At 46.6% G+C, this 16843-nt stretch overlaps 1 protein-coding gene and 1 non-coding gene across 2 annotated transcripts in view; both read left to right on the top strand.

Annotated features, from left to right (window-relative positions):
- GUCY2D (guanylate cyclase 2D, retinal) overlaps nt 1-14911 on the top strand; it is a 48487-nt gene extending 33576 nt beyond the window's left edge. The window contains exons 14-20 of the mRNA XM_063449697.1: nt 1965-2128; nt 2726-2918; nt 3307-3481; nt 3731-3829; nt 4598-4692; nt 12619-12704; nt 14436-14911. Of these exons, the coding sequence (XP_063305767.1) occupies nt 1965-2128; nt 2726-2918; nt 3307-3481; nt 3731-3829; nt 4598-4692; nt 12619-12704; nt 14436-14535 (912 nt within the window). The 3' untranslated portion in view covers nt 14536-14911. The remainder of the gene's footprint in view (nt 1-1964; nt 2129-2725; nt 2919-3306; nt 3482-3730; nt 3830-4597; nt 4693-12618; nt 12705-14435) is intronic.
- A 1792-nt stretch (nt 14912-16703) lies between these two features.
- Nucleotides 16704-16775, top strand: TRNAW-CCA (transfer RNA tryptophan (anticodon CCA)). Its single transcript has one exon. It is a non-coding gene; the product is annotated as a tRNA-Trp (tRNA).
- The last annotated feature ends 68 nt before the right edge of the window (nt 16776-16843 follow it).

The following is a 16843-nucleotide window of genomic DNA, read 5'->3' as shown; positions in this document are numbered from 1 at the left end:
TACCCTTTAAACTTATGGAGAGAAAAAACGGGTCGCAAGAGTATTCTGAGAACGGACAGCAGCTGAAATAGCCTGCCCTTCGGTGGGTCCCCGCTCAGAACTCAAGCTGGTTTTAGCTCATCTTGTGCCATTACAGAGAGAACATATCTGAAGCATATCAGACTGGTCCCACCCATACGGGCAGTCCAGATCCGAAATGCCAGCAAGTTCTCTCTGCACGAGAGATACAGCAACCCCAGACGATCGTTTCAACCTTGTTAGGCATCATCAGTGAGGCATAGCTGATATCTCTCTAGGCACCGTGAGCAAGGGGTCCACGTCTGGATTACCCTTTAAACTTATGGAGAGAAAAAACGGGTCGCAAGAGTATTCTGAGAACGGACAGCAGCTGAAATAGCCTGCCCTTCGGTGGGTCCCCGCTCAGAACTCAAGCTGGTTTTAGCTCATCTTGTGCCATTACAGAGAGAACATATCTGAAGCATATCAGACTGGTCCCACCCATACGGGCAGTCCAGATCCGAAATGCCAGCAAGTTCTCTCTGCACGAGAGATACAGCAACCCCAGACGATCGTTTCAACCTTGTTAGGCATCATCAGTGAGGCATAGCTGATATCTCTCTAGGCACCGTGAGCAAGGGGTCCACGTCTGGATTACCCTTTAAACTTATGGAGAGAAAAAACGGGTCGCAAGAGTATTCTGAGAACGGACAGCAGCTGAAATAGCCTGCCCTTCGGTGGGTCCCCGCTCAGAACTCAAGCTGGTTTTAGCTCATCTTGTGCCATTACAGAGAGAACATATCTGAAGCATATCAGACTGGTCCCACCCATACGGGCAGTCCAGATCCGAAATGCCAGCAAGTTCTCTCTGCACGAGAGATACAGCAACCCCAGACGATCGTTTCAACCTTGTTAGGCATCATCAGTGAGGCATAGCTGATATCTCTCTAGGCACCGTGAGCAAGGGGTCCACGTCTGGATTACCCTTTAAACTTATGGAGAGAAAAAACGGGTCGCAAGAGTATTCTGAGAACGGACAGCAGCTGAAATAGCCTGCCCTTCGGTGGGTCCCCGCTCAGAACTCAAGCTGGTTTTAGCTCATCTTGTGCCATTACAGAGAGAACATATCTGAAGCATATCAGACTGGTCCCACCCATACGGGCAGTCCAGATCCGAAATGCCAGCAAGTTCTCTCTGCACGAGAGATACAGCAACCCCAGACGATCGTTTCAACCTTGTTAGGCATCATCAGTGAGGCATAGCTGATATCTCTCTAGGCACCGTGAGCAAGGGGTCCACGTCTGGATTACCCTTTAAACTTATGGAGAGAAAAAACGGGTCGCAAGAGTATTCTGAGAACGGACAGCAGCTGAAATAGCCTGCCCTTCGGTGGGTCCCCGCTCAGAACTCAAGCTGGTTTTAGCTCATCTTGTGCCATTACAGAGAGAACATATCTGAAGCATATCAGACTGGTCCCACCCATACGGGCAGTCCAGATCCGAAATGCCAGCAAGTTCTCTCTGCACGAGAGATACAGCAACCCCAGACGATCGTTTCAACCTTGTTAGGCATCATCAGTGAGGCATAGCTGATATCTCTCTAGGCACCGTGAGCAAGGGGTCCACGTCTGGATTACCCTTTAAACTTATGGAGAGAAAAAATGTTAATTGCAAGACTTCCTCATGGAACATAGTATATAATGAGCTGTTTTTACCAAAGCAAACCCAGATTCAGTTGTTCAAACATGAAAGTTGTTATTGAAGATTTTCTGATGAATGCTCTAAATCCACCAGAGGTTGTACCATTTGCTCTCTGTAGAGATAACCAATGTTATACGTAATGTTGGTAGGGTTTCCATACTTTGTATTACCATGTAGTTTATCTCAATAGTACAATTTCAATTTGTCTGCGCATCTCGGTCTGTCTTGTCTATATTAATTTGTTTATTTTCTGTTCTTCATGCCAAGTTTAAGACTATAAATCGTGGACGGAAGACCAACATAATTGACTCAATGCTACGGATGTTGGAACAATATTCCAGTAACTTAGAGGACCTGATCCGTGAGAGAACAGAGGAACTGGAGGTTGAGAAACAGAAGACAGACAAGCTTCTCACTCAAATGCTTCCTCCGTGAGTAAATGATTAAAAAAAGACAAACTGAATCACCACACAAACCTGGGACACATTTAGAGAATATGGCAGACAGATGATGAGACAAAACTAAACAAAAGATTCTAGAAGAGACATGACAGAAAACTAAAAGAAGAGACCTTGAACAAGAGACCATATTGATTTAATAAAAACAGTGACTGGTTGTGCACTGAAAACTGAATTGCAAAATTCAATTTAACATAGCCAAGCTGTGACTAGAACTCAGCTGGACATTTGTTCTATTTAACTTGTTTTCAATTTATTATAATTTGCTTTAACCTCAGAAGGATAACGAGACAGAGAGGGAGGTGGAAATAAAAACAAGGAGGAGATAAATAAAGAGTACACATGGTCTGTAAGGGAAGGAACATGGAAGTGAACAAGGAATAATTTGTATTAAGTAGAAGAGTATATTTCCAAAAAGAGAATATGGCTTTTTTCAGACTTCTGTGTATGATCTTAGTGTTCTGTATTTTATTCTTCCTTGTCCTGGTAATTCTTTCTCTCACGGGTTCCTTCCTCTTTACCTTCTTACTCCTCTGTACGTGCTACTAACTGATGGAACCCACTGATCAGGTCAGTTGCTGAGGCTCTGAAGACGGGTGTTCCAGTGGAACCAGAACATTTTGACCAGGTCACTATCTACTTTAGTGACATAGTAGGGTTCACCACCATCTCCTCCCTAAGTGACCCCATCGAGGTTGTCGACCTTCTGAATGACCTCTACACATTATTTGATGCCATTATTGGTTCCCATGATGTCTACAAGGTAAGAGCCTTTTTACGTTTCTTTTTAAATCACGTTTACCTCAATGTGACCTCCGTGTGTGTGTGTGTGTGTATATATATATATATATAACAGCTAGACATGGCTGGCAGCATTTGACAGTTATTCATTATTATTGTGACACCTGATAAAACACTGGTGATAAGTTACTTATACTATCACACATATATGATATAAGCATATGCCATATATACATACTCTTTTACTCTTTTGCAATATGTGCCATCTGTATATTTAAGTTATTACCAAGAATGCCCTCTCCCCATATTAATAGGTAATAGACAACTCAATCTGCTCTCTCTGTAAGTACAGGTGATAAATAGCTCTGTTTGTTTTCGCTAACTCTCTATTTTCTCTGTGTTCTCCACAGGTGGAGACTATAGGTGATGCCTACATGGTGGCTTCTGGTCTCCCTAAAAAAAATGGGAATCGTCATGCGGCTGAGATAGCAAACATGTCCCTGGATATTTTGAGCTCGGTGGGGTCCTTTAAAATGAGGCATATGCCTGAGGTCCCTGTGAAAATTCGAATAGGGCTTCACTCAGGTGAAAATTTGTCACAGTACCATTGATGTACTTTCCTACCTTGGAAAAAAAAGAATCTAGTAGCATACTCGTACCTTATCACAGTTTGTCCTGCCATTCTATTTTTATAGCTCTTCATTATATCAGCTCCAAAGTTACCTCATTATTCTTCTCATCTCACCAATCTGTTCTTACCAAACATGTTTTTGTTTTATCCATTCACCTTAAGTGTTTTCTAACACATCCATATGCATTCAAACTGTTCCACAGGTCCATGTGTGGCTGGTGTGGTGGGACTCACAATGCCACGATACTGCCTCTTTGGAGATACCGTCAACACCGCATCACGCATGGAATCAACTGGACTTCGTAAGGAGGACCTTCTTATGAAACATTTTATAAACCTAGTATTATTTTCAAAAGAGAAAAACTTTTTTCCTTCTTTTTACTGTCTTGTTTGAAATCAGATGTAGATAATCTTCCTACAGCTGTCTGCAAGTAGTTCTATGTGAATTTGAATTATATTTTATGTGAGATTTAACAGGGGAAAGAATAAAATGTACATCATAAAGTATGTATTTGGTAGTATGACTGGATTTTAATTATGATGATTTGATAAGTGGATTTTTATGAGTTCAAATGAATTATAACTTGTAAAGATATTCATATTTAATAGGTCTTTGTTGAGATTTAAAATTGGAGATTAATTATCTCTGTTTTGGAAATCTCTTGATTTTTGGTGTGACCAGACCCTTGACTTTCTAGGCTTCAAGAATCTTAGAAGTTAAAATCTTTTATCAATTTCACCTCCAGGAAAATGTATTCTCCTATTTTACTAAAACCGATTAAACTTGTTCTCACTACGAAAATCAGTAAAACATGGAGGGTACACGTCTATATTTGTTAGCCACTCTCATATCAGACTTTTCTGAAGAATTAGGTCAACTAAGCAAAGTTCCTGTTTCATGGGACTGATTCTTTTAGTTTAGTGTTGGTAATTTTTATTTAGACCTATGTTAAACTCTGCCCCTTACTTACCCTATACCTACTTACAACTTTCAACGCTGCCTAAACCTCAACCTTACAGAATGAGTCTTTATTTGATCTTGTTTAATATGACTCTTTTTGACCCAACAGCATATCGTGTCCATGTGAACGTTAGCACAGTCAACATTTTGCTGTCTTTGAAGGAGGGGTACAAGATGGACGTGAGGGGCAAAACTGAGCTTAAGGTAACCAGAGCCAAGTCCAAGGAAGACTACATGGTTATTTAATAAAATGACATTTCAAATTGAATTTCAAATTCAAAGTCCAAATAGCCAAACTCAAAATGTCAGCTCTGCTCTTTGTTTTGCTACTGAGGTCTTACATTTTAAATTAACTTTGAATTCTTACTTGAGTGCATAACCATGATACTGTATCTGTTGTTCAATGTCACAGTTGTCTCCCTTTCTCCTGTAGCTCCTTTGTGATCTTCTAAAGGTGCTAGAGTCTTTGCAGGAGATGCTTTAAGTATGACAACCAATAACTTTGGAACACAATGGACCTTCAGCTTTGGTAGTGTGGATTAATAGGAGCCTCGCTAACTAGCAAGCAATTCCTAAATTAGATTTAGTCAGGTTTATTTAAGAATTCAGAATTAATTTCAAATGTAAGGTAAAAATAGTTACACTGGAAGAATTCTCACTTTAGTGAGTAAACCCTGGTTGTAGTTAACATTTTTTAAGAACCTGAAAACTTTGTACAAATCACCTTAGTATACTTCCACTTGAAATAAAAGCACTAACATGAAGGCTAAATATTTTTTCAATATTTCTTGTTTCCATACTAGATAACGTTCTATGATGTAAATACTCCCATAATATATTTTCTGTGCAATTTATGTATGGAAGGAGACGGTCCATTAAGATACAGATGTGATAGGTGCTATATACACTATAGCAAAGCTAAACAATTTTTAAGTTATTGTTACATTATGTCTGTGACATAATCTGATGTCCGATGTGCTTCCAATAGTTTAGTACCAGGTAAGTACTGGTTGACCCACGAACTAAGTTAGTTGTTTCACTGACATGTTATGACCGAGAATGTGGATAGAATGAATTCTCTTGACATATGCACCGTCGTTATTCGGCAGGTGCCATTTTAGTTTACCTTAAATAAAACACTGACACCGAATTTATCTGTTGGATTATAACGTCCACAGCTTTATTAATTATTAAATATGTAAATAAATAAATTAACAATTTAGGGTCATTGTCCATCTAACATTATATTACTATCCCCCCGTACAATACCCCTGACAATGACCCTATCTTTTGAACAATAATTAACATTCACTTAACATATAACCAGAAACACACGGCCTACCAGAGAGGCCCCAAAACCATCTGTTAACTGTAGGGGTGTACCCAGACACCCCTACCCCCTAGGTTCGTAGCCACCGAAGAGCTTGAACCTACCAACATCTAATCCATCTGGCCTACTCCAGCCTAGGCCTTGGCCTGTCCATTCCCAATTCCATCTAACTCCTGGCTTTAACACGCCCTGTTCCCGCCGCTGTGACCAAACGGGATCAAAACTCAACTATAGGGAGGGAGGGTGGGACAAGTGACAGGTCAGTGCAATTCAGATTAACTGGCTCCTCACTTAAGATGGCCGCCTATTTACACTACCTGACTCCTCCCCTACTTAGCCCCGCCCTGAACATCCCAAACCTTTCCACCTGCCTACTTCTTGGCCTTGTCAAGGCCCACTCCCCTGTTTCACTGTTCCATGGGCTTCATGACATATGCACCGTCGTTATTCGGCAGGTGCCATTTTAGTTTACCTTAAATAAAACACTGACACCGAATTTATCTGTTGGATTATAACGTCCACAGCTTTATTAATTATTAAATATGTAAATAAATAAATTAACAATTTAGGGTCATTGTCCATCTAACATTATATTACTATCCCCCCGTACAATACCCCTGACAATGACCCTATCTTTTGAACAATAATTAACATTCACTTAACATATAACCAGAAACACACGGCCTACCAGAGAGGCCCCAAAACCATCTGTTAACTGTAGGGGTGTACCCAGACACCCCTACCCCCTAGGTTCGTAGCCACCGAAGAGCTTGAACCTACCAACATCTAATCCATCTGGCCTACTCCAGCCTAGGCCTTGGCCTGTCCATTCCCAATTCCATCTAACTCCTGGCTTTAACACGCCCTGTTCCGCCATAGCACATGACTTGATCCCTTAAGGACATGTGCGCCCCCCACCACCCTGAAACAGGGCCAAGCTAATCCCTTCCTGAAAGCCTAGATTGAGCAAGTCACAACCCACGTCTGACAAGTGTACCCCGTCTCTCCTAAAATAGCCCGGAAGCATGTCCTCCAGTTCCCTATGCCGAACTACAATACCCCCCACTCGCCGCACAAAACTCGCCATTGCCCTGTTAACCTTGCCCCTGCATCGAGCCACTGCAGCTGGATCCCTGGCGTGCCGCCACGTGAAACGGGGGACCATTTCCGACCACACCACCACCACGCCAGGGACCAGGTTCAACAGCCGATCCACGTCTCTCTTCATCCGTCTAACCAACTCCCTTTGCGGAATCAGACCCAAATCATTCCCGCCCCCGTGTAATAAAACTATGTCTGGAGCAGACCCCCCGGCCAACCTGCTAAACAACAAACTACTAAGGCTTTGCCAGCTAAACCCCCTAAAGCCAAACCAAGAAATCGACACTTCTCCTTGAGTAAAACCCAGCTGTGCTCCACTTCTCCGAACAGCAGCCCTCTTCTGAGCCCAATAGACATACGAGTGGCCCCAGATCCACACTTTCCATCCTGCAAAGAAAAACACGTTAATACCAAACAGATGGATTCCACTTCCATCACAGCATCCCATCGCCCTGCTCACACCAGCCTATCTGGTCTAACGTATGATCTAAAACGCAAGGATTCCCACCTCCCTATGCGTTTAATCCTCTCGTCCCCCAGTCCCAGCCGTGCGGCCTCAGTTGCCGCCCCAATTCTAAAGGAGTGAGTCCCAAATTGCCCTGGCTCTAGGCCCAGCTTACTTACCCCCATCCTAAACACCCTCGCGAACTGGAAGCGCGACAGGGCCGAGCCATCCTGGTGCACCAAGAAGCAACCATCACCCCCCGGGCGCAATGCCCGGTACTCTGACCCCTTTTTAACTGGGCACACCCCTGACCCAGGCAACCCGAACAGCACAACTGCGCAACCTTTGCCAAAAATGTCCGTCTTCGAACGACGTAACTGAATTCGCACCCTGTCCTCGCGAACCTCCACATCTGTGAGCTGAAGACCCCCAAGGCCCTTCTTGTTTGCGCTCACCAACTCCCCGATCCGAAAAGCCCCGAAAAAAGCCCACACAAATGCCACCGTGAACAACGACACCTCAAATGAGGAGCTGCAAATACCCGGAAGAACGCCCACCAGCTCCCGCAACAATTCAAAGGACACTGGTCTACGCGAGTCTACCGTTTTCTTCCCCCTCTTGAATCCCTTCACTGCCTGACGGACCAGGAAGTGTTTGGTATCATCAACCCAGCCATTGAACTTAAACAGGAAAGCCAAGGCAGAGAGATGCCTATCCACCATGGCAGGCGACGCCTGAGCCGCGAACAGTCGACAGAGTAACCACAAAAGTGCATCCAAGCGTTGCCCCTCCGTAGGGGCGCTACTCACCTGAGCCACCGTCTCGTCCCACAGTTTCCAAACCTTTACGTAGGACGCCCACGTGCTCGGCGCCAGTGACCTCCTCACACAGTCTCCAAGCAGGCCGTCCCGAGTTGCCACATCACACCCGGGCACTCCTGACCCTGGGCCAGCGCGTCCGGCGCAGCCTCCCGGAAGCGTTCCCACTGAAAACGAGACAGTGAGTCAGCCACCACGTTCTGGAGCCCCGGGATGTGCCTAGCCCTGAACACTATGTTGAATGACATACAACTAAGTACTAATTGTCGAAGCAGGCGTACTACCGGGGGCGACGAGGCGGTCAAGCTATTGATCGCTTGCACTACCGCCATGTTATCGGAGTAGAATACCACCTTTTTGTCAGCCAACTCCGTACCCCAGAGTACCACCGCTACAACGATGGGAAACAACTCCAAGAACGCCAAGTTCTTAATCAGAGGACTCACCTTCCACGGTTCCGGCCACGCCTCCGCGCACCACTTACCTGCCAAGTAGGCCCCAAAACCAACACTGCCGGAAGCGTCCGTAAACAACTTCATTGCTGCCGACGACACCGTCGGTTCCCGAAAGAACACTGTCCCGTTAAAGTTGCCCAAAAACTGTTCCCAAACCCCCAAATCGTCCTTCATCTCGGCCGACACCCGAATGTAGTGCGACGGCCGCCGCACCCCACTCGTTGCCTGCGCCAACCTCCGGCAAAATATCCTCCCCATGGGGATCACCCTGCACGCAAAATTAAGGCTCCCCACGAGGGACTGGAGCCCCCGCAAGGTCACCTTCCTTGCCCCCTTGACCACGTCCACTAGCTGTCGCAGCTGCCGCAGCTTATCCCTAGGCAGCCTGCATTCCCCGAGCTCCGAATCAATTTCGAGACCCAAGAAGCTAAGGCACGTGGTGGGGCCCACCGTCTTGTCCCCCGCCAACGGCACCCCAAAGGTATGCGCCACCCGCTGAAAAACCTTCAGTACCTGAGCACACCGCTCCGAGTCCCGTGGGCCGACACACAGAAAATCATCCAGGTAGTGCACTACAGCACCCCCGGCCGATTCCGTGCGCACCACCCATTCCAAGAAGGTACTAAACCTCTCGAAGTAAGCACAAGAGATGGAACAACCCATAGGCAGACACAAGTCCACGAAGATTGCACCCTCAAAGTGACACCCCAACAGGTGGTGACAGTCCGGGTGTATGGGCAGCAGCCGAAAAGCCGCCTCCACGTCCACCTTGGCCATCAGCGCCCCACGCCCCGCTCTCCTAACCAGCTCGACGGCTTTGTCGAATGACGTGTAGGAGACCGAGCATAGGTCGGCGTCAATGTCATCATTCACCGAAGACCCTTTCGGGTGCGATAAATGATGAATCAGACGAAACTTTCCCTCTTCCTTCTTGGGAACCACCCCCAATGGTGACAACCTCAAATTCGCCAAGGGCGGAGCCGGAAATGGCCCTGCCATCCTCCCAGCTTGCACCTCCTTGGCCAACTTCTCCCGCACAACCCCCGGGTGTTCCCTGACCGACCTGAGGTTCTCACAAGGTGCCCCCGGCCCCGTGGCTTTGAAGGGAATTTTGAAACCCTCGGCAAATCCCGCCCGAAGGAATTCTGCCACAGCCTGATCAGCGTATTGCCTTAGCCAAGGCAACATCGCGCCTACCTTCACTGGTGACACCCCCAGCGGGAGCTGTGGGAGCGGCCGCTCCCGCTGCTCCTCCCCCTGTGGCCGACTTACCTTTCTTGAAGCACCTGTTGACCCCGTGGTTCCCGCCGCACCCTGAGCATTCGTGCCGGAATCTACAAGCGGATCCCCACTTACACTGTCCTTCGTTGAAGGCCCAGCAGGCACCTTTCTTTTGACCTGCCGCCACCGCCCCCCCGGGAGCGGTGCCGGCAGTCCCTGGAAAGGGCGCACTCTTTTGCGCCATCATTAACCGCATCCAAAGCGGCAGGTCCATTTGGTCCCAGCGCATGGAAGGGTTGGCCGCCAGTCGCTGGCGGAACTGCTCGTCATACCTCCACCATGCCAACCCTCCATAGGTGCGGTATGCGTCCCCGATTCCGTCCAAGTAACAAAACAACTGGGAGCAGCACTCCGGCCGCTTCTCCCCAATAACACTGGCCAAAATGCAAAAGGCTCGCAGCCAGTTGCCGAAGGTTTTCGGTATCTTGCGATACCTCCGCCTTTTCTCCTCCTCCTCCTTCTTGGCGTCTTTTTTGTCCTCCTCTTTTAAATCTAAGAATTCCTCCAGGGGAAGAAGGGAAAATATTTCCACGAATTCCCCTTTCGCAATCTTCTCCTTCACCTCCCCTTTCAAATGGCAACCCAACGGCCCCGCGAAGGACACATGTACATTCTGACGTGCTGCCTCCGTAATGTCCCCCCCCGTCACGTCGAGTACCCCGTCCCCCACCGATGATCCGTCAGGCTTATCAGTGGGACGCGTTTCCTCCCTAGTACCACCTGTCACTCCTGAGGATACCCCCACCAACCCCGACCCACTGCCTTCACCTGCTGACCAAACCCTATCGAACCTAAGTGGCTCCCTATCCTCTGACCACGAATCTATAAATGATTTCAAACAATGTATGAATGTCCCCGGGTGTGGTGTAGAGGTAGACTCACCGCTGATGCCCCTGGCCGCCGCAGGCCGCGGGGTTGCTGTCCCTCCATCCGCCATTTCTGACACTGGAGCTCCCAGTAGACGCCGACTCCTGCCCGCCTGGTCCCTCCTCGGAACCGCTGGTGAGTTACTCCGCGACCTGTAAGGAGAAGACATCCTGGGTAGTCTGCCCGAGTAGCTCCCTACCCGCCCTTCCTCCCTACGCTCTTCTCCGACTGCCCTGGATCCTCTCCACTGCTCTTTCCGACCTCCCTTGCTGAGCTCTCCCCGTCGCTGCTCCCTGAAGCTCCTCTCTGAAGATCTCGATCCACTGTGCCTTCTGCTCCGCCTCCCCTCCTCTGACCTGGACCTCCTTCTCCTCTCCCTGACGCTGAACCTGGACTCACTGCGGCCTAGCCGTGAATGGCTCCTGTCCCTGCTGTCCCGTCCTTCCGACCAGCTCCTGTCACTGCTGCACCTGGCGCCGCTGCTGCGCCGCTGGCCGCCCCGGCCCTTTGCGGCCGCTTCCTTTTCACTAGGCCGTACCTGAGGGCAGCCGGATGGGCCCCCCCGCTCTATACTGCCATCTCTAGTTCCCCGGTATCGTGCTGACACCACAGGCTCTCCCACAGCCGCTGCGCCTGGCCCCCCACCGGCCGCCCCGTCTGACTCTGCCCTAGCCCCTAAGGATAGGCCGCCTGTCGCTTTCCTAGCTCCAGAGACCCTCTGAGCCGCCCGACCCGCTCCGCTGTCCTCTATTCCTAGTCTACTGATCTCAGTCCTGGCCCTCCCTCCGGCCGCCCCTTCGGATCCCTTGCTGGCCTGGTCTCCCCGCACTGCCTGGCGGACCGCTGGTGCTGTAGTAACCCGACTAGTATTCCCACCTTGCCCCTCAGTGATACCGCTGGAGGTTGACTCACCGGGACGCTCAGTCCGTTGCCCACTGGCCGCGTGGGTGAACCCATCCGCAGCCGCATGGTCCACTGGAGGTGCCGCAGTCCCTCTTTCCGCTGTCCCGCCGGCCGCCATTACGCGGGGCGCCTTCTGACTTCGTGGCCTCCGTTTTGCGCCCACAGTCGCCTGCCCGGCGGGTCCGCCCGAAGGCGCCTGCCGCATTCCCTCCGCCGTCGCCGTGCTCGGTCCGGCCTCCGAACCGCCGACCGCTGAAGGGCTCCTCCGCCGCCGGGCCGCTGGGGCCTCTCCCGGGCTCAACCTCTGTGGCGGCCTGGTCCTCCGCGCCGACCTCCTCTCCGGTCCCTCCGCGTGGGTGGCAGCAGCCCCGATCTGTTCATGCAGCCACGCCAGCCCTCGATCACGAACCGCCGCCCGAACTCCGTCCAGAATCTCCTCTAGGGACGCCATTACCTGCAGAGGGAGAAAAAGAAAAAAGAACTCCGCCGACCAGCCACAAGTGACAGGTCAGTGCAATTCAGATTAACTGGCTCCTCACTTAAGATGGCCGCCTATTTACACTACCTGACTCCTCCCCTACTTAGCCCCGCCCTGAACATCCCAAACCTTTCCACCTGCCTACTTCCTGGCCTTGTCAAGGCCCACTCCCCTGTTTCACTGTTCCATGGGCTTCAGTTCTGATTTCTTCCATACATCACCAAATTATCTGTATTACCATAGATGTAAATCTACAGTGTACATTTACAGGTTTTGTGTCTCTTTAAAAAAAAAAATTAAAAAAAAATTTGACTCGGCATTCCACCATATGAATGACTTTTTATCTGCCTTGTATGCAGTTCCACAATGGCCTGATTTTATTTTTTCAGTATATTGTTGGTGGTATATGTCCTCTTTCTTTATGAAAACCTCCGTCTCATGTCTGTTTACAGGGTAAAGGAGCAGAAGAAACCTATTGGTTGGTAGGAAAGGAAGGTTTTAATAAACCTCTGCCAACACCACCTGACATAATACCTGGGTAAGTGAGTACGCAACTACATCACCAACACTCTGCTCATCATTCCCCACTAATCTGTCTCCTTCTTCTGGTAATTACTAACCGTGTCAGAATATTCGGTGTTTATTGATTAGTGGATTAGAAGAATCATTTTGTTACGAATTGCAATTCATCCAAACTTGTGGCGATCGGGTGGTTTGTTCATTTTGATCCATGATTCAGAGTTCTGCCTGTGAAAAAAAAGGAGACAATTGATGGCTGGGGACAGCCTCTAAATGCTATTTTTATTCTCAGATAAAGTGAGAAGTGTCTGACGGAAAAAAAAGGACCATAAATAAATAATAGATATTTATATTGTTACGGAACGCAGTATATTAGTCCACGATATCCGTTGGTATCCTCAGGAAATCCACAGTCAAGACAGAAAGCACGGCAATATTCCCCATCCTCCCAATAACCGGACGAAACACAGTTTGGGAGTCAACTAACTCGGTTTATTCACAGGTAGCATATTTATACAGTTCCCCATGCAAGGGGTTTCCAGACAGTAATTCCAGGGGATTTCTCCCAACATACCCTGCGACTTTCCCAACAGGCATTGCTGCACGAGAAGGATACTCCTACCAAAATGGACGCTTAAGTGGATTATCTCCTCGTGCAGCAAAACCGTCAATTGACCTTAAAATACACAATTCACACAATACTCGGTACTTTATAATAATGGAACGTTCGGTAGATAGCTGGGGTCGGGGCGCACACCTTGGGAGAATACCGCTCCGATCCCAGCTGAATTGACCGAACGCCGCACATAATACGATAAAACATTAAAGTGGTTTTAAAAGTACCGAATAAGTACAGGGCATAGAATGCACCGAACGCGGGACTCCCGAACGCTCTGAAAGTCCAGCGGTGTTCACTCATCGAGTAGCCGTTTTCCGCTCCAGGCTCTCGACGACCGAACACCGCTGCAGAGACAAAGGATCCAAGATGGCCGACCGCCGCATGGTCGGTAGCCGATCGGCGGCCACCTAGGAGAGCCTTGAAATACCGATTGCAACCGGGATGCACTCGGTTACTTGGTGCCACACGACTGGTGAAGGTGTGGTCTACCTGGGGAGCCCACATTCGTACGGCGAACGGCTGTACATAGCATTATCACAGGTAACGACTTGCAGTATACATTCAGCCTATGGACAACATACGATACATATAAGTCAGAAGTGGCTGGGTTTGCCACATATATATTATATACTTATTAAATAAATAAATATATATTTCCATTTATTGTTTTGTTATTATTATTATTTATTTATTTATTTATTTATTTTTAATGTTCCTCTGCTTTTCCCCTCTTTTTCTCATTTGATCTGTAACACAAATGGCCGAAAAATGTGCGTTATCCGTGTACTGCAAAATATATACATAATATTATATTATTTGGTAGTACACTGATTGGTTCGTTTGGTTCGCCTAATTGGTTTTCCAGAATATTTTTCGGCGGACGAAATTCTGACAGGCTTAATCCACCACATTAATCTGTCACAAACCATTCACAAAATACAGCTGTCCCAAAACCTTTTTTTTTTTACGTTTGGACGTCATGCCCTTTTCTACTTCTTAGCAAACCCTCTACTTTTATGAGTAAATGTCTGAAGTTACTAGCGTCCAACAGGCCATAGCACTAGCGTTCCAGAATAAATGTCACATATTCAATAATACATATTTTATTTGTTCCTTCTTGTGTGTCTACAGGAACAGTAATCATGGAATAAGTCTGGATGAAATCCCTGAAAGTAGGAGGAAAAAACTAGAAAAAGAGAGAGAGATTGTTAAAATGCAGAAGATGAAGTAACTTTTCTGGAATCCCTTCATGTTAAGTCACTTCTTGTTGGGATGAACAATCCAAAATGGAATCTTGGAGACGACTTTTGTTCTCTTGTACTGGGTGTCTTTTATCTCTAGAATGTTTTATACCAAATTGGATAACACTCGGACCAAATGGTCAAGTTCTAGTATGTGGCTATGATGGACTTTGTCTAGTCATCCTTTAAAGACTCTATCAACCTGGAAGGATGTGTCACCAATGACCTTCTCCTTCACTATTAGACACTCCGTGGTGGCTGATATCGAAAATCAGGACATTATGCACCGTAATTGGGATATGAAATTCTCCTCATCTGGAGTGAGCATTTTCACTGTTATGACATTTTTGAAAAAATGTGTGAAATTTGAGCCTCTTCTTGAACACTGTGTTGTGGTAACAGTGCTTAATTTCTGGAGTGCATCAAAGGTATAGATGGTCTGTTAAATGTAGAGCAATCTATTCAGGAAACCTATGTATTCTGCATTCATTCATAATTTAAATAAATACAAGAATAAATAAATATATAAATGAAAAAAAATTAGACAAATGGTATACTAACCCTGCAAAAAAATTAAATAAATAAATTGAAACTCAGTTTGTGATGAGGTGTTTCAAATATAATAAAAGTGGGCCAGTGATCTTAACTTTGTTTACAGTAATAATTACAGCATACAATAAACTGAGTAAATGTTCTACCCGTCTTAACGTGTTTGTAAGTATTTCAGTTATTTGTAAAAAATACATTGATGCCTTGACACTGTTGATGTCTCAGCAGCTGGGAGTTGTAATGCTGTCTCTTGTGCATTGCGGGGTCCAGCGTTGAACAGATGTCACTGCTTGTACGTCTGGCAACTTAAAAAGGCCAATCCTGGCTGAATCTGACCGTTATTTATAATGCAATTAATAGATGGTGTATATAAATAAGTAAATAAATATCTTTGAGGTTCTTGCTTTGAGAGTGAGCTCTACACAGACCAGGAGTACCTTTCAATAAGAGTGCTGTTTATATTTTACAAGACTCCTGTTTACCCGAGGCTTATCATATATGCAGTTTGGCTATCTTACCGGAGTTGTGACATCGATTTCAAGAAGTGTGCTCTTGATGTGACTCTCTACTTGCACATGGGTAAGACAGCTCTTCAATCACAGAAAGCTGAAGGTGGATTATGACACACATCACAGAGGTACTTGTATGACAAACGGGAAGCAGAGAATTCTCCTGTGCTGTAAGTAAGTGGGTAAGCGTTTACAAATTGCTGCACTTATAAATAAGTATACTGTTATAAGATATATTGTCTGTTCAGCACTCTAAGCATTTAAACCACTTTATCTCATTGAAGTGGTTATGGTACCTGGAATCCACTGACACGTTCCTTGCAGTTAGTGTTACACCATTGTTTAATGGTTTAGCAATCAACACCAGTCTTCAGCTGGAGGTATGGCCAACGCGAAAATGAAACTATGGAACTGATTTGGGCAGGCGCCTCATGAGTGGTCGGTCAAAACTTTACCCCGCTGGTGATTTGGCTGTATTTCTGGGATCTGAGCGCTATTGGACAACTTGGGCGCTCAAATCCAGGCTATCCGGGGATATCATATTTGTGGGGGTTCCTAGATGTTTATTATGTATTTTCCTGTATTTTAATATTTTGTCTATATTGCCTAGTCCTGCTGACACTGGAATTTATAACCATTTTGTGGGAGTTTTCCAGGGCGTGTTGTGGGAGTGTATACTGTATCACTGAATTGCATAAAAGCCAGCTATCTGGCCTGAATAAAGGTATTCCTGTTGTACCCTTCATCTAGTCTAGGCTGATGTTTGGGTATGTAACTGATGAACCGCTGGATTTACTTCCATGCTGCACTTTGATTCTTGGGAATGTACGAATCAGCGGACTGCGGGCTATAATGAAGTCCCTAGCGGGTTCTGGAGCATACGAACGAACGGGTGTACGAAATACCAGCGTTCGTTCCAGGGCCGTGCACTAGCATTATATTTAACTGGTATGTTACCATGGCTCAGAAGATAAATGCAATACAATGCACTTGGCAAATGGTTAACTCGTACCTTTGATTACAGTAATTTTGATACCATGAAAAAAAAAAAGTATATTTTCGCCTGTTTGTATAGGCTATAATCATGTGTAGTAACATATGACCTCGTGGCGCAACGGTAGCGCGTCTGACTCCAGATCAGAAGGTTGCGTGTTCAAATCACGTCGGGGTCATGTTATCTATTTTGCCTTTTAGACAAATACTTCTCCTGAAGCTCCACAAAACCTCTGTAAATAACTCA

This window comes from Pelobates fuscus, chromosome 3 (assembly GCF_036172605.1).
Source record: "Pelobates fuscus isolate aPelFus1 chromosome 3, aPelFus1.pri, whole genome shotgun sequence".
Lineage (NCBI taxonomy): Eukaryota > Metazoa > Chordata > Amphibia > Anura > Pelobatidae > Pelobates > Pelobates fuscus.
This window is presented reverse-complemented; position numbering and strand designations above follow the sequence as displayed.